Below are 22,888 nucleotides of genomic sequence, written 5' to 3' on the forward strand. Positions count from 1 at the left end.
TATCGTTGCACCTAGCTTATTTTTGCTCAAAAGACTTAATTTTGATGAAATTTTCTTTACTTTTGCTGTAACTAATGAGTTTGTGAATAAGTCAAACAGAGCAAAGTTTGAATTAATCAGCCACTCAGACTGCTAATTGGTGTCTCCGTGTAATGCCACACTAAGGCCAAGATTGAAATTATTGACAATGACAACTTTTTTTTTTTTTTTTTTTTTTTTGTAATACGAATATAGATACTATTTACAACATAGTTAACCTTAATTCACTACAAAACCTGGGCTCTGATAAACAGTTGAATTAAGTAAAGGCAAACCTATAGAATATTAGAATTCATAAAATTGTTGCTCTACTTTTTCAACCAATAAAAGCAACAAAAACTCCCAGTATGTACACACTAAGAAAATAAAAATTTGAAGCAACAAATGAAATAAGAGTACCATCCATAACAAAGTTAATAATCCATATTCACTTGTAATAGATTGCAGGTGAATTGGTATCCTTGTTCCACACCCCTCCTTCCTTCAAATACTCTATATACCGCGAAAAATCCGGGTTCGCCGTCATCTTCTTCTTCCTCCACTTTCCATCAAACAAACTAAACACAGGATGACTCTTGCCACTTTTTTTACTTTTTGCTGGCTGTTGTTGTTTTGGCTTAGAGTTTTTCCCTAGATGACCCGTTTCGAAGTCGAGTTTCTTAGACGATGACCCGAATAACATGCTAGCAGGAACACTTGTAACCCTCTTTAATACAGCATGATCTGCACCACCAACACCACCAGTACCAGCACAACTATAATCATTGGCACCAATCGTATTAGTCTCGTCTAATAGCCGATCATACCCGTCTCGACGACTTCTTCTAGTGCTCAAAGCTCTAAACAAAGCCATTATTATTAAACTTGTGACTTTGGTGTTGTTCTTAGACAATTTTTTGGTAAATTGTCTGAAAACACCAAAATGTTGTAGGTAGAGAAATGAAAAGATACAAGAAAATGGATAAGTGGGTGAAATATATCATACTATCATATAAGGGGGGTTTGATAAAATATTATATGCATAAACTTTGGTCGTATTTGGTATGCTAGTTAAAATTAAATATAGTTAGGGCCCTTAGATCATCCAAATTTGACTTATTGTAAATTTGTAATGTTGTGGACAACTAATGTGAAGAAATACTACATTTATCCTAGTGACAAAGATAGCATGGGAAAATCATGTATGACCCACATTTAAGTATGTATGCAATCAATTTAATTGAATTTTGTCAAAGTTAGTATAAAAAGGGAAAAGGAAGAGAAAAAAAGCATGAAGTTGGAGTAGAGTTGTTGGGGAGGATTAGTAGTGGGTAGATATATTAGTATTAGTTTAATTTTGAGTTTAGACTTGTTCATAGTAATTAGGAAACAAACACAGACAATAATAGGAGTATTAAATTAGAGTACTTGTGAAAGTAATGATTATATCATTTAAATTAATAATGGAGTGATGTTTGCTGATTTTATTTTTTTTAATGACCAAAAGAATGCTGATTCATATAAGCAAGTTGGAATGCAGGGGGGAGATGCAAGAAAAAAGTCGGCCATAGAAGCCAATTTTACCAAATTGAGCAGCAGCCTATGATCAGAAGAGTAGCTATGTTGGATTTTGTGTTTTCGCCTAGAAGTTAGATGATGTAGTAAATTAATCCGAGTCAAGTTTTAATCGAGTAGCTTTTAATTCAAATTGTTCACAAATTAAGACAATTTGATTGTTGAGTTGTGGTTTATTTTATTTTCTTTTCTTATTTTATTGTGAAATAACATTAATGAATACACAATCCACACTTTATGGGTGAAAGTGAAACTCCTTACTAAGTCAACACTATCATTAGAAAGTTACAAGCCATTTGTTTGATCTACCTATACAAAAAAAAAATCCCATTTTGGTAAAGATTTTCCATCACACATCAATTATACTTCTCCTAATAGACTACTATTTCTACCATGCTCTCATTAGATGTTACCATAACAATTTTCTCTTTTCATGTTCGATTTTGATTCGATTATACCTAAGTTCTTCCTAATCTTTGAATCACATATAATATGATCAGTTGATCACTTGTACTTTACTTTGAACTTAGAAGTGGACTTGGTCATAATTAATAAAGATGCATGATTACTTTGTCAGCTTCCTTTGGTGTTTAATTTATAAAAATAATGGTGAAATGCTCAGCGATTTATTCAATACCCATTTCATATTAATATCATACTTCATACAAAAAAGCTATCATATGATAGTAGCAGGTTTGACTTTAGAGAGTTGATGTATGGGAAAAGTTCACATAGGCCACACACGTAAATGAATAGCCTTTTGCTAAATACCTGGTCTCAAAGAATTCTTATATACGAAAACTCTTAGCTAGACATTTTTGTCATAAATTTTAGGTGCGTGGAAGAAACATGAAAAACGATACAATTTCTAAAATTAAATGCATATTGATCGACTTAATGAAAATGAAATAGGTACTCAACCCCCCACACCTCTATTAAAGGTTGGAGGTTCGACTCTCACCTTCCTACCGGAAGGGGTGTCACAAGGTAAGATGTCCGGTTGCCAACCTTTGATTTGGGTTATCGCCAAATGCCAATTGATTTAGATCTCTCCTTCCGCCTCAACACTGGAAGTGATGTTGCCCTCCCAAAGTCCCAATGTCCCAAGGCAACAAGGCAACAAATAACCAAACAAGATAAATGATGAAAACTCTATTTCAATTCGCCAAAACAAGGGAAAGAAGTCATATTGCTCTCAACACATTCCTATATTACATTTTTACTAGACCTATATGCACACAAAAATAAAATTTTTAAACTTCAGGAAACTCATACTACTTTACACATTAACATCAGAAGAAAATACTGTATAAATTAAGATGTTCTACTCCATGTGTCTTTTTAGGCCGACACCAAACTTAGAAGTGCATCATGAAATCAGACAAATGGATTAGTGTGACTTACTACATAAAATAATCAGACAGTAGAAAGAGTAAGGAAATCAATTACTTATCCTAGTGGTATACATAATGCTGGGTCTAATAATTGTCATGGAAAGTTATGATTTTTTCTTTCATGCTATCACCCAATTTTTGAATTTTTATTCTTATCTTCCGGCAAAGATCACATGACTGTGATTATACTTTGAGATGGAGATATCATGTCTCCCCAAACCCCATCATGCCAGAAGTGATATTGTCACATCCATGCACATGAGGTGGTGTTCAAATCCCCGACGATAGAGCCCAAAGGTAAATGTACCGAAAACTCACTGGTTTCAGTCAGATTGGCATTAGTGGCATATACGAGGAGGCCCCGGTTAATAACTGTGCGAAACTTGAGATGTTTATAACAGGGCATTTTCGTACATTCACTTCAAAAGTAAGGGTTAAAAAGTCTTAAGGCAAAATTGATACTTAACTGCTGTTATGTTTGCCGTTACCTTGCTTTGCTTAACCATGATTACTTACTGTCACACCTACCCAAACACATCACGTGTCTTCTTCTTCTTCTTCAACTTTCCATTGAATTTCTCTCTCCTCCCTCACAATAAGTACCCACCATTGCACCATGAAACACGAGCAAGTAAAGCACAACCAGCACCTCCTTTGAAAAGGGAAGGAAGGCCAGAAGCAAGTAGTCCGTCATTAAAATTCCAAGCTAAAGGTGCATAACCACAACTAACATACACCAACCTTAACCCATCTTTTCCGGCGGCCATTTCACGGCTTCGCCGCTAAATTTAACGAAAACCCTAAGAATACAGAAGAAATTAAGGATATGGTTAACCCTAAAGGATAGGCGTTTTTCGTTTTCTTGTGCTTTCCCTCCTCCATTGAAGTTGCTAGATTGAGAAATTGAAATTCTATGATCAACGACTAATACTAAATTGTGAAACTGAAATTCGATAATTAACTGGGTATTTGATAAAATTCGATAGTGGAGAGGAAACTCAAAGGCCGCTTCAATGGGGTACTATGGCGGGGAGAGAGAGAAAACTCAAGGCTGCTTCAATGGAGTACTATGGCAGCTACAAGGAGAGACAAACAGTAATTCTAGAGGTAGTAAAGGCTTAACTCAAGTATAATTACCGTGATTGGGAGTGAGAGTTACTGTGGTTAGGAGTGTGAGTTACCCAGGTACTACATTAACGGACGCTTGTAATATGCCGTTAGATTGTTTGTTTGTGCACATGGCAAATGTCAGATACTTTAGTGTACTTTATTATTGTTTATTGGCTACGCACAAATCCCAATGCAATTTTATTACAAAAATGCCATGTTATAAACTTGGTTTGTTTCGCACAGTTATAAACTTGTATTTCCTCGGCATATACTTCGTATATAGCAAGAATTAGAAATCTAGCTTGGAACATAATATAGTACTCCGTACATAGCAAGGGAGCTACAGGAAGATATGAGCTACTTCTATTGCCTTCAAAATGAATATATGTAGAACTCATAAGCATAATCACCTGATACTTTTGTGTGATCCCAAACCAGATAAGAATTAGCGGCAAATGCACCTTAAACCTGTGCTTGTGCTTCTTTCCTTCTGTGAAACAGCACAGATCAGCTTCTACATTCTAAACATATCTTCACAAGACTGATGGCTATACATATATATACACACTATCAAAAGTATAAATACCAAATACATAGCCTTGGCTCTTAATAGCCTACTCTATTTCTCCTCTGAGTTGAATCTGTTCCAAGCTTCCTGCACAAGTGTATGAGAATAAAACGATATCAAGGATAGAGTGACAGCTTTCAATTTCCTCAATACATGAAAACAATAGATATAGTGGTAACTGGTGACTGATTACTCACTCCTCTAATCGTAAAGAACAGTAATGCCAGAAGAATAAAAAATATGGCAGACATTTCATCAGATGATGGCAGCACATTCACAAGTGAATATAGACATTTCAATTAGGATTCAGCGCCATGAACATAAGTAAACACTTTCAAAACTTTCAAGTATCAAGGCCAGACGCATCATTATCCACACAGGTAATTTGGAGTGGTATTGGCACTTGGGAGGGACCAAAGAATAAGTTGCAACTTCATACAACTAATTACTGCTTTGGCTCCAAGTTCAGAAGGCAAGTTTAAATAGTAACCTAAGTAGCAAATGGTTCAAAGAGATACGAAACATTAGAAACACACCTTCAGGAGATCGAAAACCTTTTCACATATATACTTCTGTTGGACAGTAGCACCACGCTGTTGTAGTTTGTCAGGATGCACGCAAAGAGTGGCTTTTCTGTAAGCTTTTTTCACCGCAGCAGCAGTTATAACTTCTGTCAAAGGAATTGGCTGCCAACCGCTATCAGGCCCAAGGATCTGCCAGTGCAGAATAGATATTTAAGTTATAAACTACTTTGAGCTATATGCTTACACGGCAAGATCTCAGATCTTTCACATGTTCCAAGTTTTAAGAGAAGAGCAATCAATGAAATGAACAAGTAGCCAACAAAAGAACATACTCTTGAAGCAACAAAATACCAAAGCTGCATAATCAGTCATGAAATAGGAAGAGATCAATAAATTGACAAAATTGTGTACATTTTACATAAATGTAAAATATGTAAACACAGCATTACACTGTAAGCTATCAGAAAAGATAACAAATAGAAGTCTAACAAATTCTCATAACATCAACCTATCAGACTAAAAGTTTCTCATCAATCACCAGAAATTTCTGATGTTGTGTGATCAAGGAATTTGTCAGTACTATGACTTCTGAGTATGTAGGGAAGAGATCAATTTCAACAGGTCAAAGTCATTTGGTGGTAATCTTAGATTAAATATTGATCGAGTATAATATCAAGTCTGAGCAAATGACGCCTCTGATGGCTTTGAAGTTCAATAACTTGATGCTTTGTTTTCATCTTTTTATCTCTTTTATTTTTCGATTTCTCTGCTGCGTGCTTATCAGCTAATTGAACCATTCAATACAAAGAGAAGCAAAGTGATCCACGATCCAGATGGCCAGAGAAGGAGCCAAAACACATACTTCGATTTGTTGAAGAACTAGGATAGCTATGCAGTAGTTGACATTTTGTGTACACAAACAGTCAACACAGAAAAAATTCAAAGCCCAGATTTAGTCTTTTGATCTAAGAGATGGTCAATTTTTAACTGCAGTTCAGAAAATTGATTACCGCACATAAACCATTGATATGACATGAATATAATATAAACTGGTATACATACATATTGCAATGTGGATAACAAAGCTCGCAAATTGCCTTCTTTGCCACCTGACCATCTTCTGATATCGGCATCAAGAGTTTCAGCAAACCGCTGGTAATAAATGACAGCCAGGATAATGTCAACCATTGAAACACAATTATTCAAATATAGAGTATTCACTTTTCAGAAAGGGATATAAAATACTCACAGTCCTCTCTGCTTGCTCCCTTTGAGCAAGAAGATCACGCATATTTTTTTCCGCAAGTGCTTTAGCCTGAAACATTGAAACAAATTTGCAGCACACTGCTAGATAGTAATTGACTATAAGAAAGAATATTAACACTTACCACCCGTTCTACTGTCCGTCTATGTCTCTCTAATCTGGCCTTGCACCTTTCAGCAGGCTCACCATTAGCTGCTTCGAACCTCTCACTACTCTACAAATCCATTTGAAAATGAATGTGAGTATGAGAGTAATGAGACTAAAAATTTTAATGAACTGGCGTACAAAACAATGATTACAAAGCCATATACTCACTGTGGGGAAAGAGCTCTGCCTCATGATCACATCTCTTTCCGATGTATACTTTTCAGAAACAGATCTTTGCATCCGTTCTCGTGCCCCGAGAGTAGCCCTCTCAGCCATTGCTTTCTCAATGGCACGTTGTCGAGCTTCTGGATTTTCTCTCTCCACTGCCGCACGCTCTGCCCTCAACCTGGCCTCCGATGATGCCTTATCAGCTAATGACCTATCCCTAGCCTCTGCACACGCCTTCTCTAACCTCTCCCGAGCCTCTGTCATTGCTCTTTGTCGTGCTTCATCTGTCGCTTTTTCTAGAGCAGCCCTTTCAGCCCTGTCTCGGGCATCAGCATATGCCCTATCACGGGCTTCACGTAATGCTATTTCAACTGCCATTCTATCCTTTTCCCTTTCTCTCAATCTCTCTCTCGCTTCCTCGAGCTTACGAAGACGTTCCTCTTCCAGGTCTCTCTTTTTGTCTTCATCTTTCTCTTCTGAAGTGATATTATGATTACTAATTATCCCCTTTCTTTCAATGCTTTGGCCTGTATTAGGCAGGTCAGATATATTCTGGAAATTGTCCTTCCCCTCAGACAGTACAGTTTGAACTCCAGGTTCTACCTTACTAGCATGCTCATTAAACCCATTAATATCATCAGCAACTGTGGATCTAGCTTTCTCCTTGTGAACAATGTGGGCCTGACCCTCTCCTACTGGATTTCTCTTTCCTCCTTCATCTACACTAGGAACCTTCACCAGATTAGGATTTGAGGCTGACTGTGCAACTTTCCTACTAGACTCTTTCAGGTTTTGTTCATTTCTGATACAATCAGTATGTGTCGAGGTATTTTTGTCATTCAAATCAAGTATTTCTGAGGCTGGAATTGTCCTTCCATCAAGCTCACATTCACGAGGGTCCATCTGAGCATCATTAGGTTCTACTTGTCTTTCATCAAACAGAACATCTGCCGTTTTAACTGCTTCCAACTTAATTTCGTCCTCTGATGGTGCAGAGTCGATCACTACATTCACTTTATGAGACATAGTCAGTTCCACATCCATCTTGCACAGGTTAGCCCCGTCAGATGACTTCACATGTTTGTCCTTCGTAGGCAGCTTCATATCTGGGGATCTATGAGGCCCCTGGTTCTCATCCTCCAACTCGATCTGTATGTGACTTTTGTCTTCACCCTTCTGAACTTCCCTGTCATCAGCGTTCTCATTGATTTTTCCAGTTTTTTCCATCTCACATCCCTGCAAAGAAGTATGCTCCAGCTCGGTAGTCTTCTCAAGCTTCTCTTTATTTTTATCTTGTATCTGACCCTCAGCTGAGCTATTGTAGCCTACAATTGGATTAGGATCCTCAAAAAACCTTTGTCCCCTTGCCTCTTGCTTAGAAGCTGCTTTATCTATCTCAGACTTCTCCAGTTCTACACATTTTTCTAGGGGCTTCTTAGATTCTTGGCCATCAAATGCTTGCTCATGATGATTTTCATCTTCATCTCTTTGCTTCAAGTTTCTTGTCTTGTTTTCTTGGCTCTCAGCCATTCTTTCTAATCTCTCCCTGCCAGAGACATCCTCAAAAGCTTCCTTCAATCTCTTATCTGCAGCTTTCATTTGCTGCAAGTATCTTGTGTTGTCCTTTTCTTCGCTGTCACATGATTTTTGCAATCTATCTCCCATTAAAACATCCACAAAAGTTTCATTAGATCTCTTGTCCGCTACTTCCTTAGACTCCTTGGTCATTTTCTTCTTATGAGCCTCTGGCTGTCTACTCTCAGTCCTTGGTCTGTCGCAAGGTCCTTCTGCTTTCTGCTCATGTTCTCCTTTAACTACAGGATCATGCACTCTTAAGTCACCCTCATCCCTTTCACATGATCCTCTCATTTTTTCCACAAACAATTCAGGCGGGTCATCATGCTTGTCAACCAGTTCACTACGACAAGCCTCACTTTCATTATTACGCTGTTCTTTCTCAAGCACGGTTACTGATCGCTTCCCAGGTTGTTTATGAATAGCCTCACCAGGATATTCCTCCACTTTTTGAGCTTTGCTAGGTAGAATGCCATTATTTTCCTGTTCATAGACCAACTCAGGTTTAAGTTGTCTTGGATTTCCCTGAGACCTACGCTTCTGTCTTTTGTCAGGCTCCACATGCCCACAGTTCACACTGTCATGAACGTCTTGAGCCACTTTGACCATTTTCTCATAGTATTCTTGTCTGGATACTGCTTTTGTTGCTTTAAGCCTTTGCCGATTTTCTCCTGCTACACAAGCCTCTCCAGCTGAATCCGAATCATGATTATTGTTGTCCTGCCGCTTGGTTCCTATCTGTGCATCACCATTACTAGTGGGTGGTTGAGTAACTAATCTAGTGTTGTCACTATTTACAAATTCATAATATTGCCTAGCCTCCTTCCATTGACCAGCCACATCTGTATCCATGGACAAGCTACTTTTCTTCCCTTGTTTTGTCTCAGCTGGTTTAACAGATCCCCCAGTAGGCTGTTCAACAACCAGGTTATCTGGTAAACTATGTGAGGCAGTTTTAGAATGCCTAGTTTTATCAGAATTTTTTATCTTACCAAGACCTCTATCACTTGTTGCGTGCACTTTGGTCTCTTCACCCAAATTTTCATCACGTACCCCTTGAACATTACCGCCACCATTTACATCAGTCTCTAATTGCAGCTTTCCACTGTTCTGAACTCTGTCCTTCCTGTCTCTTGACTCCCGTGCAGCTTTCAGTTTTGCTTGAGCTTTCTCCATTGCATCTTTCATAGCAGCAGCAGAAGCAGCAGCAGAAGTACTTGCATTTACCTCCATGTCAAAAGATGGAGGTAAGTCATAGTTAACATTATCCTCCAAACCACATCTTTCAGAAGCCATAGGACTTGACTTCATCTCGTGAAATTCTTCATTACTTTTTGTTAACACAGGTGGCGGTCTTGATGGAGGCGGCAATTGGGAGATTTGGGACGGTTCTGTTCCGAGGTTGACATCAGATACAGATGCAAATGTAGAATTCATTTTAGTCATACTATCCACACAAGCTTTTCCAGTTCTCTGGTCACTATCATATGAGGCATGAGAAAAAGTTTCATTTCCCATGCTAATAACAACGTCATCAACTGGTGAGCACACATCATTTCCCATCTCTTTCAAAGATGTGGCTTCTTCAAATACACAAGTATATCCAGACACGTCATTTAGTTGAGTTACATGTGTCATGTTTGGCATATATGTGCTGGTTCCTGGATTAACTTTATGGTAAGAAACGTTAAATTCTTGGCTTTCCGAACGTTGATGAGAGTTTCCGCTTTTTTCAGAAAAAGCAAATGGATCTGAATCATCATCAGAGAGAGACTCTGTACCAACTGGGGTCCTGTCCATAATAAGGAAAAGCAAATGCTCAACACATTATTCATATTAGTGAGTGCACAGAAGAAAATAATAGGGTGGGTAAGAGTGAAATGAAAAAACAAGCAGAGAGATGCTTGCAAACTGCCCTATGGACTTATACTAGAATAACCACCCACCATCACGAATGATACTTCCTTTCAAGATTGTAAAACAAACACTGACAATGTGTTTGAATAAGAAATTGTTTTTCCCTAATACGAGTACTAATCAAAAAAGTAAATGTTTTCCCTAACACTAGTACTAAACAAAATCCAACACAACAGAGGTTTAAGGTAAACAATTGCACACTTCTTCATGGTACAAAATATTACAGGCACAACTAAGGTCTCTTCACAATTGAAAATCTGTTGGAACTTCTATAACAGTATAACGTCTGTTTTGTCTCAAAATTATTCCTTTTTTTCCCAATTCACAATTGGTGATGGATTCTAAAATTACACTTTTTTAGAAGCACTAAGCAAGTAAGCAGTGTTTAATACCTCCTGAATACTTCAGAAATGATCACAAAAACAATCATAACCAAGCCACAAAACTGTACATCTTAAGTTAGAAACAATGAACAACGCAACTGTCCACAGGTAAAATCAACAAATCGGATTCCAAAGGCGAACATCACAGCTTCATAGTTCATACCAGTTCATTTGATACTATCTCAAGCAACTAATTTCCTATCTCACTGCTGATCAGATTCACAATTAAGCAAGACACGAAAAAGACACCGAAAATAGACCTGTTTAATGATTAAATCACCCAGCTAAAGCAACAGAAATTGAAGTTCCTAAGGAATGTATCTTTGTTTTGCCACAACCCTCAAACATTCCCTCCTCTTCCCCACCAAACTCGGTACTCCAAAATCATGTGATAACTCATTTAGGATATTTGCAAATTAAACACAAGTTACACAACACAAATTAATTATTAAAAAAAAAAAACAATTTTTGTTTAAAAAAAAGCTGGAATTTATTTCAAGTCAAATTTCAACTAATCCAGACTAAAAAGTACAGTAAACAATTACAGGCGAACAAGAAAAAATTGAATTGAATTTCTAACTAAGATATGTATCAGCATTGAAAAATATTAAAGGAAAGTTCATTAATCAGCAAATAGTGGAGGAAAAAAGGATCATCTAATCTAAAAATAGAAATTAAAATTCGAAACAAAATTCAAACCAAAAAAGTAAAATCAAAAGAATAAGAAAAATTACCAGGCTTCATCGGAGGAAGCATCGCCGTCACCGTCGGCATCACCGTCGCAAAATGAGCCATCACACGGTCGGAAAAGTTCATCAAAAGGAACAGCAAAATCGACAGCATTAAAACCGCCGAAAACCTCGGAATAGTCGAAAAACGCGGAGGCAGCAGAATGAATGTCGTCAGGAACAGCAGGAAGATCAAGAACAGGAATCGAAGAAGACGACCTCGAAGAAGAAGAAGAAGACCTAAAAGCGCCGAAAATTTCAGTGTAATCTTCAGGACGAGGAGCTAAAGTAGAAGTAGAAGAAGACGAAGTAAACTTAGGAGGACCACCAAAAACGTCGTCGTAAGAGGTGTTAGTGAAGAATCCGCCATTGTTGTTGTTGAGGAAGGAGGAAGAAGAAGAGGAAGAAGAAAGAGGAGGAGGTTTCTTCTTGGAAGAGAATGTAGGTGGTCTGGAGGTTGAGTAAGGTCTTTCCATGGAGGAGAGAGAAAGTGAGTTTGTTTTAGAGAGAGAAAGAGAGTGAGAATGTAGGTAGTAGGGTTTTTGAGTACTTTCTCTCTCTAAATATTCTACTTTTGCTTTATTAATTTTTTTAAAAAATAAAGGGAAATCTGTAATTGATGTTTTTTTGTGAAATACAGAGCTTTTGTTTGGGTTACAGAGGAGTGTGCAGGTGGTAGGGACTTGGTGAAAGGAGAAAGGAGGGAGATGAGGAGACTGCCTGCTCTGGTAAGCTAGATATTGGTGAAGGGTATTTTCGGAATTTTGTTTAAGATTTTTTTTTTTTTTTTTTTTGGGGGTGAGTATGTTCTTTTTGGATTTAGAGAATTTGGGAGTAAATTGTTGTTTCTTCATTTGGGGTTGATACAACAAATTTGTTCCTTTCACTTTCAACTTTTAAGTATTCCAAATATTAATAATAATATTTTGACTTTTATATGTGTTGACGCATGATTTTATACAGTAAAAAAACTTTTTATAATTTTTTATGAATCAACGTTTTTAAGAATTGTATCGAATGAGGGCCTATTCTTATTTACTGAACTGAGCTGAGCTGAATTGATTGGAGCTGAATTGTTTATGAGAGAATGAAATTAGAAACTGAACTGAATTGATTGGAGCTAAACTGAAATTAAGCTGAACAGAACATGCCATGAGTGTATACGACTCCGTATTATGTTTGATTTAGTATGTACAATGACTCGAGGAGTCGAGGGTAGTAAATAAGATAGAGACTAAAGAGGGGGTGTAAAGAACATATACCAACTACTATAGCAATTAGACAATCTTTTAAGAACAACTTAAAAATGAGGGAAATGAGGGTTAGGGGATAATAGTTTTTCAATAGCTGAAGGTTAGGTGTACATACTCATTTTTTAAACGTGTGTTGATAAATGATGCTTATATATATTTTTATATTCTGTATTTATCCTCCCCCTTTCGTCAAATACAAAAATTATTTCTCATCAAAACAAAAATACAAAAATTATGTCCTAGGCTTCCACCATTACTGGTGATGAATTAGAGGACGTGGAGGTATCGAAATGCATGGATAATTTGTTCTTTATTTTGTATATATGCAATTTAATGATTATTGATTGAGACAGCAAAAACTCATGCATTGATGCATGCCCACGAATTAACAAGACGATTTTATAAGAAATTTTTATCATATAATTTTGTTTTCAACCAGAATTTTCAGCTGGTCCCATAAGCCACTCTGATCTCTATACTAAAGTTCATTCATTAATGTATGTTCATGTCAAAAATCCAAAGACAATTTCCTTATTTTATATTAACTTATGTTATGTTAAATTGTCTTATTATATTCATTAGCTAGTCATAAACTTAATTGTAGGTAACATATGAACTTATCGACCCTAATTTTAATTGAACTTATTGACCTTAATTTTAATTGAACTTATTACTATCTAAACTTATTGAAGTTATGATCGATTCTTGTGACTTATATTTGTAAATATTTTAACTTATATTACTCCCTACCTCTATTTACCTTTTTTTTTTCCACCAACAAATGTTGATCAAAGTTATGTGCATATAAATGTGCTTGTCAACTATTGCATTATTATTTAAAAAACGAATAGAAAAGTATACCCTACGTAATAAATAAAACCACTCCGCAATAGATAAGTATGATATTAGGACAATCTAGCTTAGATTAGCATGGGTGAGTATGTATATGTAATTATAAATTGTGGACATGGTTAAGCGGTTAGGCATTATAAATCATTATCATGTGTCAACATCTCAAACCAATGAGCTAACAAGTTGTTTTCAATGATTAATAAGGAATATGATAAATGAGGATTAGTTGTTACTTATTAATAGTGCATATTTTTTATTGATTAACAGAGAATATAACCCTACTAATTTTAGTAGTTAGTAGTACTTCGTTTCGTTTGCTGGAAGGGTAGGTGTATTGATACCATCATGCAGAACGTGACAGATTTGTTTCTTCCTTTTTTCTTACATTTTAATTTTTATTATAATGTTATTTTCTAATTTTTTTTTGAACGGGTGAAGGCCAGGTGGGGTAGACTGGTAAAGCAGATGATAAGAAAAACCACTAATTTATTGGAGGAAATTAATAAAAAGTGAGTATAAGTTATAAAGTAATTTATTAGTTTGTGTCAAAAAAAAAAAATATAAAGTAATACTACGAATCAAAGTAGGAATGTAAGATTATTATTGATTGTAGGACGACTAATAGGAGTTTGAGTTTGAGAATAATAAAAGCCTACTGGACTTTTGCTGCATCGTGGTCGGTCGATATATACCTCATGCGGATGGATAACGTAGAGATCAAATCAATTGTTCTTGTTTATTTGTTAATCCTTAATATATATACTGAATTTACAATCGAGTTTTCTATTTAATAAATACTTAAATAGTGTGTTCGATCCACTCACTACTACAAAAAACCCCTATCGAGTCGCCTATAAATGACCTAACGAGTCGCTTTAAAGGCGACTCTATAGCCACCGACACAATAGCTTCCAACTTTAGGAGTCGCCTCTGAGGCGACTCGATAGCTTTTATATAAGTCGCCTATTAGTTATTAGGCGACTCTATTTGTTAAGCTATTGTGTCGCTTATGTTGAAACAGGCGACTCCATGGATTTATCTATTGTGTCGCTTGTGTTGAAAGAGGCGACACGTAAAAAATCAACATTTTTTCCAATTATTTTTATTAGCTCATATAATGTCAATGTTTATGACACTCAGCATGCTTGACCTCTGGTTCTTTGCCTGGAAGGTTGAAGTTCTTGCCATTATGCCAAAGTTACTTTTCATATATATAAGATATTGTAACTATTTTAAATACACTCTTAGAATTAACCTATCGAGTCGCATCTTACGTATTAGGCGACTTATTAGGTAGTGGTCATATAATAAAGCACCTAACAAGTCGGACATTTAAAGTTGCCTGTATATAAGGTGCGACTTGTAAACATATTGAGTCGCCTCATACTTATTAGGCGACTTGTTAAAATCAACAAAGCACCTAATGAGTCACCTAATATACATGAGGTGACTTGATAGATTTACAAGTCGCACCATATATGCATGCGACTCTATAACCCGACTTATTCGGTGGCTTAAATTAGATTTTCAAAGTCACTTGTATATAAGGTGCGACTCATTAACCTATCGAGTCGCCTTATACATATTAGGCGACTCATTAGGTGAGAGTCATAGATAACAAAACTCACCTATTGAGTCGCCTAATATGTAGAAGGCGACTCGACAGGTTTTCGAGTCGCACCTTATGTACAGGTGACTTTGAAAATCTAATTTAAACCACCAAATAAGTCGGACTATAGAGTCGCATGCATATATGAGGCGACTTGTTAACTTATCAAGTCACCTCATATATATTAGGCGCTCGTTAGGTGCTTTGTTGATTTTAACCCCAACTTAAAGAGTCGCCTAATAAGTATGAGGCGACTCGATAGGTTTATAAGTTGCACCTTATGTACATGTGACTCTAAAAGTCCGACTTATTAGGGGTTTTTTGTAGTAGTGACTTAATGATGATAGTCTTTGTACTCGGAGTACTTATTGAGATAGTAGCGATATAATCCAAAATGTAATACGTATATGTATACTATGCATGCATGCATGCATGCATAATCATCACATCCACATGAAATGTTCGAGAAACATATGAGTATACGACAACCCCTAAGCTAGTAATTACTGTACATAAGATAGTATAGAATATATAGATCAAATATTTACGTCTTTGAAATGGTAAATTGGTATGAGCAAATATAAAAAGTCCAATTAATAAGACAAGCTAGTAAGTGTGTTGAGTATGAGTAGTGCGTAGATGGGGTGAACTGTTGAAGGGTGCCGAAAGCTGCAGGGTTTGAAGAAAGTTGGCAATTTGCAATATTGGATTATCACCTGGCCTCAACATGTTGATTGTCCATTATTATCTCCATTACTTCAAACAAAAAGGAGTGGATATATATGCTTCTGCTTCAATCGTTTGTAAACACTAAACAGTCTAAAATTTTAAAAATTTAGGTATTTTGTTGTTATTATTTGATCATACTTTATATGTGCTCATTGCAACGATTGAAATTTAAATTTAACATACAATTTTAACTATATCTGAACGATACAACAAATAAATATTATTCAATACTTCATATTAAACAATACTACGTTCGTTAACTATGTGCTCGTATTAGTCAAATATTTCACATTAACTTTTACGTATATTTAGAAATGGATGAAGTCACATATATACCTTGTCCACATGTAATACAAATAATTAAGTTTTCAAGTATTATTAATCAGTAAGCCCTTTTTTTTAATTTATTTATATTGAGTAATCTGTTGTAGAAAATAATAATCATAATTGGCAATTATCAATCAATCAATAACTATATACTAAAAGACACACCAGTAATGACACGTGTCATTTTCTGGTGTGCCCCTTAGATTTTATTTTATTTTTTTAAAAAAAAATCTATTTAGGAAACAAATTTTAAACAAAATAAAATATAACAAACTTATGCATAAATAAAAGATTTGATGTATTGTAGGCAACTATATAATTTTAAGCAAAGAAAAAAATTCAAACTTCAACATAATCTTTGCCAAACATAGTGTTATGTACTTTTTTTTTGATGTGTAAAATATATAGTGTTATGTACTTCAATAATTACATATATTTTTTTTTGAATATTTATTATAACATAATCTAATATATATATATAAAGGGGAGTTTTTTCCCGAGTTTTTAGAGAGCCACGTAGGATCTAATTTTCTCGGCGCGCCATGTAGGATTATAAATCTTAGAAGTAGCCAATTAAATAAGAGATTATTAATTATTTTAATCTAATATATATATATATAAAGGGGAGTTTTTTCTCGAGATTTTAGAGCGCCACGTAGGATTTAATTTTCTTAGCGCGCTATGTAGGATTATAAATTTTAATCGTAGCCAATCAAATAAGAGATTAATATTTTATTTTAGAATTAAATAATTCAAATGACACGTAAGCAAAATTGACGAATGAGATTTTTAAGTTTAATCTAATTAAATATAAATTATTATCTTTTGATATAAGGAATTTTATCTAAATATGTAACAAATTTTAGCATATAAATTTAAAAAAAGTTATTTTAAAAAATTCAAACAAACCGTGCATCGCACGGGCTTCATCTAGTTAGTTTAATTACATACTGTAACAAAATTTTTATTTACTTATTAACCCCTTGCCCTTGCTTTTGTTAGGGAAAATCTTTCCATAAGACAAAAAGCCCTACAATTATGCAGCAGCATTAGCTCGAATCCTTGGAACATAGCTCTTTTGGTAAAGCACATAACACTAGGAAAAGGGTATTAACCCAAAACAAAGTATATGCTTTAAGCCTTTAATTAATTAATTTGGTTACTTTGTTGTTTGTTCTTCTTGTTCCCAGCCGTTTATATTTTATTTTAAAATTTTAAAAACAACACTTTCGCATTTAGTAAGTCGAGGATTCTGCTTTACTTTATCATCTGATAGTATGACAATTAGCGAGTTAAACAAGATTCAAACCTCATACTCTCTCTTTAATTTGTTTATGATAACCGCGTCGCAATGTGTCCGCCTTTACACTATTCATTTGCTATCTTTATCTGCATCTTTAGTAATCCACAAAGGCATTAAACACAGATTTAACTATGTAAAACATTGCTAAATTAGTGTCAATGTATATTTACATAAATATTTGGCTACTAAAAGGTAATTTAAATATATTATTCCGTAATAGTTAAAGTTATACGTTGATAAATGTTAAAGTAAAACTGCTAAAATTAACCAGAAACAAAGGGAATAATGCATTTTTAAAAAGTTTTTGGCTTGTTTAAAGTTTGCTTCAGTTAGATTTTGCCAAATCAAAAAACATACTACCTCCGTTAATAGTTATTTGCAACGAAAGGGACATGTGCGGACTCCTAGGCAAAAGTTTTAAAACAAGATTATTGAAATATAAGGGCATGTACTTAAGCACTAATCCAATTACAAATAAACCACTCTTTCCTAAAAAAAAAAAAAAAAAAAAAAAAAACCACAAATAATCAGAACCACCAAACCCAACACCGAAAACCACCACCACCACCGAACCCACCCAACCCACCGACAACCCAAAACCCACCGAAAACCACCAACACCTACGAAGCCACCGACAACCACCACCAAAACCCACCAAAAACCACCAAAATGCGCCAACAAACACTACCCGATCGAAACCCAACACCACGCCCACCCTCGAAAATCAACGCCGCCTCCCACCCTCGAAAATCAACCACCACGCCGCCCCTAGAACCCACTACCCGATCGAAACCCACAAAACCACCACACCCACGAAACCACCTTCCACGAAACCCACAAAACCACCACACCCATGACACCACCTTCCACGAAGCTCGTGCCGCCCACAACCACCACACCAACGAAACCCACGGGAGACCACCTCCAGATTTGGACAGAAGATGGGAAGATGAAGGAGGAGTGAGAATTTGATGATGAAGGAGGAGAGAGAAATTTGATGAATAAGATGAATGTTGAGATTTGATATTTTTTTTTGAAAAAAGATCTGATTTTTTTTTTGTAAGATTAGATGATTAAGTTAGGGTTATAAACTTATAATAGTATATGGTTAGTGAAATAATTAAGGGAGTAAGTTGGTTAAGTAAGGGCAGTTTGGTCATTTTATACAACAAAACTTACTAAAAGAGGAAAAAAACATTTGTTGCAAATAATTGGTAGCTTTCGTTTATGGCAAATGTTGCAAATAACTGTTAACGGAGGTAGTAGATTAAATCTAGTTGAATATCTTTTATTCATCTAAAATTAAATTAAACAATTTTAAGGGGTGAGATAATCATTATGTGCATAACCAATTAGGTATTGTGTTAACGTAAGTTGTAATCCAAGGTCTTATATATATATATATATATATATATATATATATATATATTAACATGAGATGTATTTGCAGGGAAAGTTTATGATTATATTCAACAGGACCAGCACTGATGTAATAATTCTGTACATAAACAATTCCTCCAAAAAAAACTCATTTTGTCCCACTCATGCAATTAATCTGACATCATCAAGCTAGCTAGTCAAAATGATGAATATATACTTGATTACAACGGTATTATTTTTAATGGGTTGTATATGATTCTTATAAAGAATTAGGGTGTTATACATGAAAGACAATGTAAAAATGTTTACATATAATTAATAAACTTTTAAGAATATAGTATTCCTATTGTTATATACTTATGTGAAAGTCATAGTACATATTATCCTCATCGGAGAAGAGTATACCTGATACAATCTAGTAGGGTTTCATTCTAAAATAAACAAGTGATACGTGGAGTTACTAGCTTATTCTCCCTCTATATTTTAATGTAAGAAAACTACTTTCTATTAACTTGCTTGCTATCTAACAAGTTTAAGTGCACAAATCAAACACGTAATTAATTATCATATTATCTCTTGCTTTCCCTTAACTAACATATCATTAAGGTAATTCTATTAATTAAATAGTGTTTAAAATTGGCAAAAAAGGGATTGCATGGATCGATGTGGTTGAGTACAAGAAGTGCAAATTGACTTTCAGAATGTTATTCTTTTGGTTTATTTGTTGATTATTTGTTTACAATTAGCCTGAGAGAGACTAATATAGTTATTTATTACTTGAATTTTCTTATCGGATCTTATGAATTGGATTTGGCGTTTTAATATTATTTCTCTCAATGTTTTTAGCGGTGGAGGAAAATGACCAATAATTCAGATTTGTACTTATGCATGAATAGAACGCATGTTCAAGATCACGTATGCACGTGAGAATTAAAATGTGTAGCACGATGAACAATAATCTTGAGCGATACATAAAAAATTCTTCAATACAAAACAAGCAATCAAGCATACACAATTATATTATTGCAAATTTTCTACTCAGTATTTGTTTTTAGGATAGTTTTAGAATGAATACAATAAGTTTTTTGTCGAAATATGACAACAATTAAGAAAATAGTTGTAGGCGCATATTAAAAATTGCAAAACTTTTGTCAAACAAGTATACTTTCATAGCTTTTGCAGGTACAACAAGCAAATACAAAAAATTAGACTAATGTACATGACTTTGAGCACAAGAATTAGAGAAATATACATGACTTTAATCACTTGATCTGATCCACACAATACATCCATACATGCATAATATACATTTTAAGTTTGGTCGATGAATTTTATTAATGATACCGTTCGTTCCAAGCAGCACCATACACAACATATTTACATATACAAACTAAATTATCAGTCATATATATATTACAAAGTAGTTTAATGTATGATATAATAAGAGTTAAAGAGTACATAAATAACAACTTTCATCTGCTTGAAAAAAGACCATTATATTATTTGAAACCTGAGGAGTAAAGCATAGGAATAAGTTCCAAATCTTTTTTCCTTCTTGCTACTATGCCAAAGGTCTCATCCATGTTAAGATCTTCAAGTTTTTCCCCATGAGGTAACTTCCAATCAAAATGGTAAAGCAACATAGCTAACACAAGCTCAACCGTGGCTAACCCTAGTCCCATTCCAGGGCACATTCTCCTTCCCGCGCCAAATGGAATTAATTCATAATAGGTTCCTTTATAGTTTATTGGCGAATCTTCAAATCTTTCAGGATTAAACACTTCAGGGTCTTGCCAATATTCGGGATCTCTTCCAATATTCCATGCATTGATGAAAATTCTAGTGTTTGGAGGTATTTCATAACCATTAATTTCACATCTCTCCATGGATTCCCTAGGAATCAAGAAAGGGACAGGAGGATGAAGCCTTAATGTTTCTTTGATTACAAGTTTCAAGTACACGAGTTTGTCTAGACTTGCCTCGTCGATCATTATTTCTTTTCCTTGAAAAACTCGTCTCACTTCATTTTGTGCCTTTTCCATTACTCTAGGGTTCTTTAACAACTCGGACATTGCCCAATCTATTGTCGTTGATGATGTCTCTCCTCCAGCACCAAACACCTCCTATTATTATAAACCATATATAAATTAAACGCGTGGTAAACATAAATGAATTGATCGATTAAAGCTATAGATTAAGTATTGATCAGATCAACTTACAACAATAATAGCCTTGATATTATCAGTGGTGAGCGAAAATTCATTTGTATGATGTTGTAAATTATCATTATGAAATTGTAGTAGAATATCAACAATGTCTTCGTCACCCTCGTTTTTCCGTAGTCTCTTGTTACACAAATGTTCTTCTATAATGGGATCCATTATCCTGTCAACTCTCTTAACTATATCTTGAAGTTTCCTTTTCATACCAGAAACCACACTTATGAACTCAATCGACGGATATAAGTCACCGATCGAAAAGCCAGAGAGTAATGATGCCATATCTGCTACTAGCTTTCTGAATTCTTCTCCGTCATCTGCTTTCATATTCACAGCTAACCTAGTGTACGTTTAAGCAAATCAATTCAACTATAGATGTTGTCAAGCTAAGTAAACTTTAAACGTGTTATGTGATTTAAAGATTTAAGAGAATACAGTGTCACGTCACGTGTGATCTTGTTAGATACTTTATGGTGATAGAGAATACATTGTCTTGTTATTTACATATTTAGAATACAGTGTCACGTGTGATCTTGTTAACATTCATTAAGTGAAAGAGAATACAGTTTTCCGCGATTTACAGATTTAAGAGAATACAATGTCACGTGTGATCTTGTTAGATACGTTAAACTATAAATCAAAATATATGTACCTTAAGGTGATGTCAAAGCTGAGGGCGAATATTTTACTAGTAAGGTTGATCACAGACCCAGCCTCCGCCTCAGGAAGTAATGACTTGATGAAATCCATGACCCCATCTTCTCTAAAGCAACGAAAGCCTTGAACAGTGAACACGGCGGGCAGTAAAGAGCTCAAGGGTTGCGATCTTGCGGACTTGGCGCCAATACTCACCATAAGGGGCTAATGCAATGTCAGTGGATTTGTAAAACACAACTTGGGGCATCAACAACTTTGGCCTATCACAAAGCACCGCATCATGAGTTTTCAGCACCTCCCTCGCCATCCCGGGTGATGATATTACGACTGTCGAAACTTCTCCTAGCTTAAGGTGCATGATAGGGCCATACACTGCCGCTAGCTCGGCTAGACGGCGGTGTGGGAGGGTGTTCTTGGATGCAAGTTGGTGGAGGTTGCCTATTAAGGGTAATTTTGGAGGACCTGGAGGTAAGTTTGTAGGTGTTTTTTGTTTCTTGAAAAGCTTCAAAAATATGGTGAGGGAAATTATCAACAGTAAAAATGAGAGTATCCAAGAAACCTCCATTATTTGTTACTTAACTTTACCTTTTGTGAAAGTTGCCAACACTTATGATTTCTCTTCTTTGCTTTGTCTTAGTTGATGAACTGATATATATTGGTCATATACTCACATAGTCATATATAGGTGGCAATGTGTTGAAACTTGAAAGAGAGTTCCTAATTGCTAAGGTCAACAATTAGTAAATTTTTAATTTGGGACTACCATAATTGTTATTTGCCACCTATACTTGCTGGATTCAAATATTATTTTTTGGTGGATAAACATTTCTTTGCCATGAGACGTGACTCTCATAACCAAAGCTTTCACACATGATATTAAACTTTATTTAATCCATACAACTAAACTAATTGTACAATAAAAATTGTCGTTTTCAAGACGTTATTAAAACACCAGAGGTGTAATAAATGTCAATGTCTCATTAAAACCAGTTCAAGGTTGTGTATCTTCATGATTGAATTTCAGTAATGAGTAGTTTAATATGATTACATTCTTACATCTTAGAGAAGAAGTGGTCTAAGAACGTATATCTGGATTGATTTTTTATACACAAGTATTATTTACAAAAAGTCTATGGATGTTACTAAGATCCTTTGAATTGGCTCTCGAATTGTTAATATCATTTTCAT

The 22,888-nt window shown here is 35.2% G+C and overlaps 2 protein-coding genes and 1 pseudogene across 3 annotated transcripts; all 3 read right to left on the reverse strand.

Moving 5' to 3' along the window:
- Window positions 1-293: 293 nt before the first annotated feature.
- LOC145602576 (uncharacterized) lies at window positions 294-1,009 on the reverse strand. The gene has a single exon (XM_081658761.1). It carries the CDS (start codon window positions 890-892, stop codon window positions 467-469), a length of 426 nt encoding a protein of 141 aa, XP_081514887.1. The 5' UTR covers window positions 893-1,009; the 3' UTR covers window positions 294-466.
- Window positions 1,010-4,331: 3,322 nt separating this feature from the next.
- Window positions 4,332-12,164, reverse strand: LOC145602056 (uncharacterized). Its single transcript, XM_081658188.1, has 7 exons — window positions 11,378-12,164; window positions 6,769-10,135; window positions 6,578-6,667; window positions 6,439-6,504; window positions 6,252-6,341; window positions 5,202-5,378; window positions 4,332-4,752 (listed from the first exon to the last, which is right to left on the reverse strand). Exons 1-7 carry the CDS (start codon window positions 11,845-11,847, stop codon window positions 4,717-4,719), a joined length of 4,296 nt encoding a protein of 1,431 aa, XP_081514314.1. The 5' UTR covers window positions 11,848-12,164; the 3' UTR covers window positions 4,332-4,716.
- Window positions 12,165-20,323: 8,159 nt separating this feature from the next.
- LOC145602583 (cytochrome P450 71D8-like) lies at window positions 20,324-22,275 on the reverse strand (annotated as a pseudogene). The gene is made up of 3 exons (XR_014104569.1): window positions 21,696-22,275; window positions 21,044-21,383; window positions 20,324-20,947 (listed from the first exon to the last, which is right to left on the reverse strand). The product of XR_014104569.1 is annotated as a cytochrome P450 71D8-like (transcript).
- Between the last annotated feature and the right edge of the window lie 613 nt (window positions 22,276-22,888).

The sequence above is a fragment of the Chenopodium album genome, chromosome 21 (assembly GCF_948465745.1).
Source record: "Chenopodium album chromosome 21, dcCheAlbu1.1, whole genome shotgun sequence".
Classification (NCBI taxonomy): domain Eukaryota; kingdom Viridiplantae; phylum Streptophyta; class Magnoliopsida; order Caryophyllales; family Amaranthaceae; genus Chenopodium; species Chenopodium album.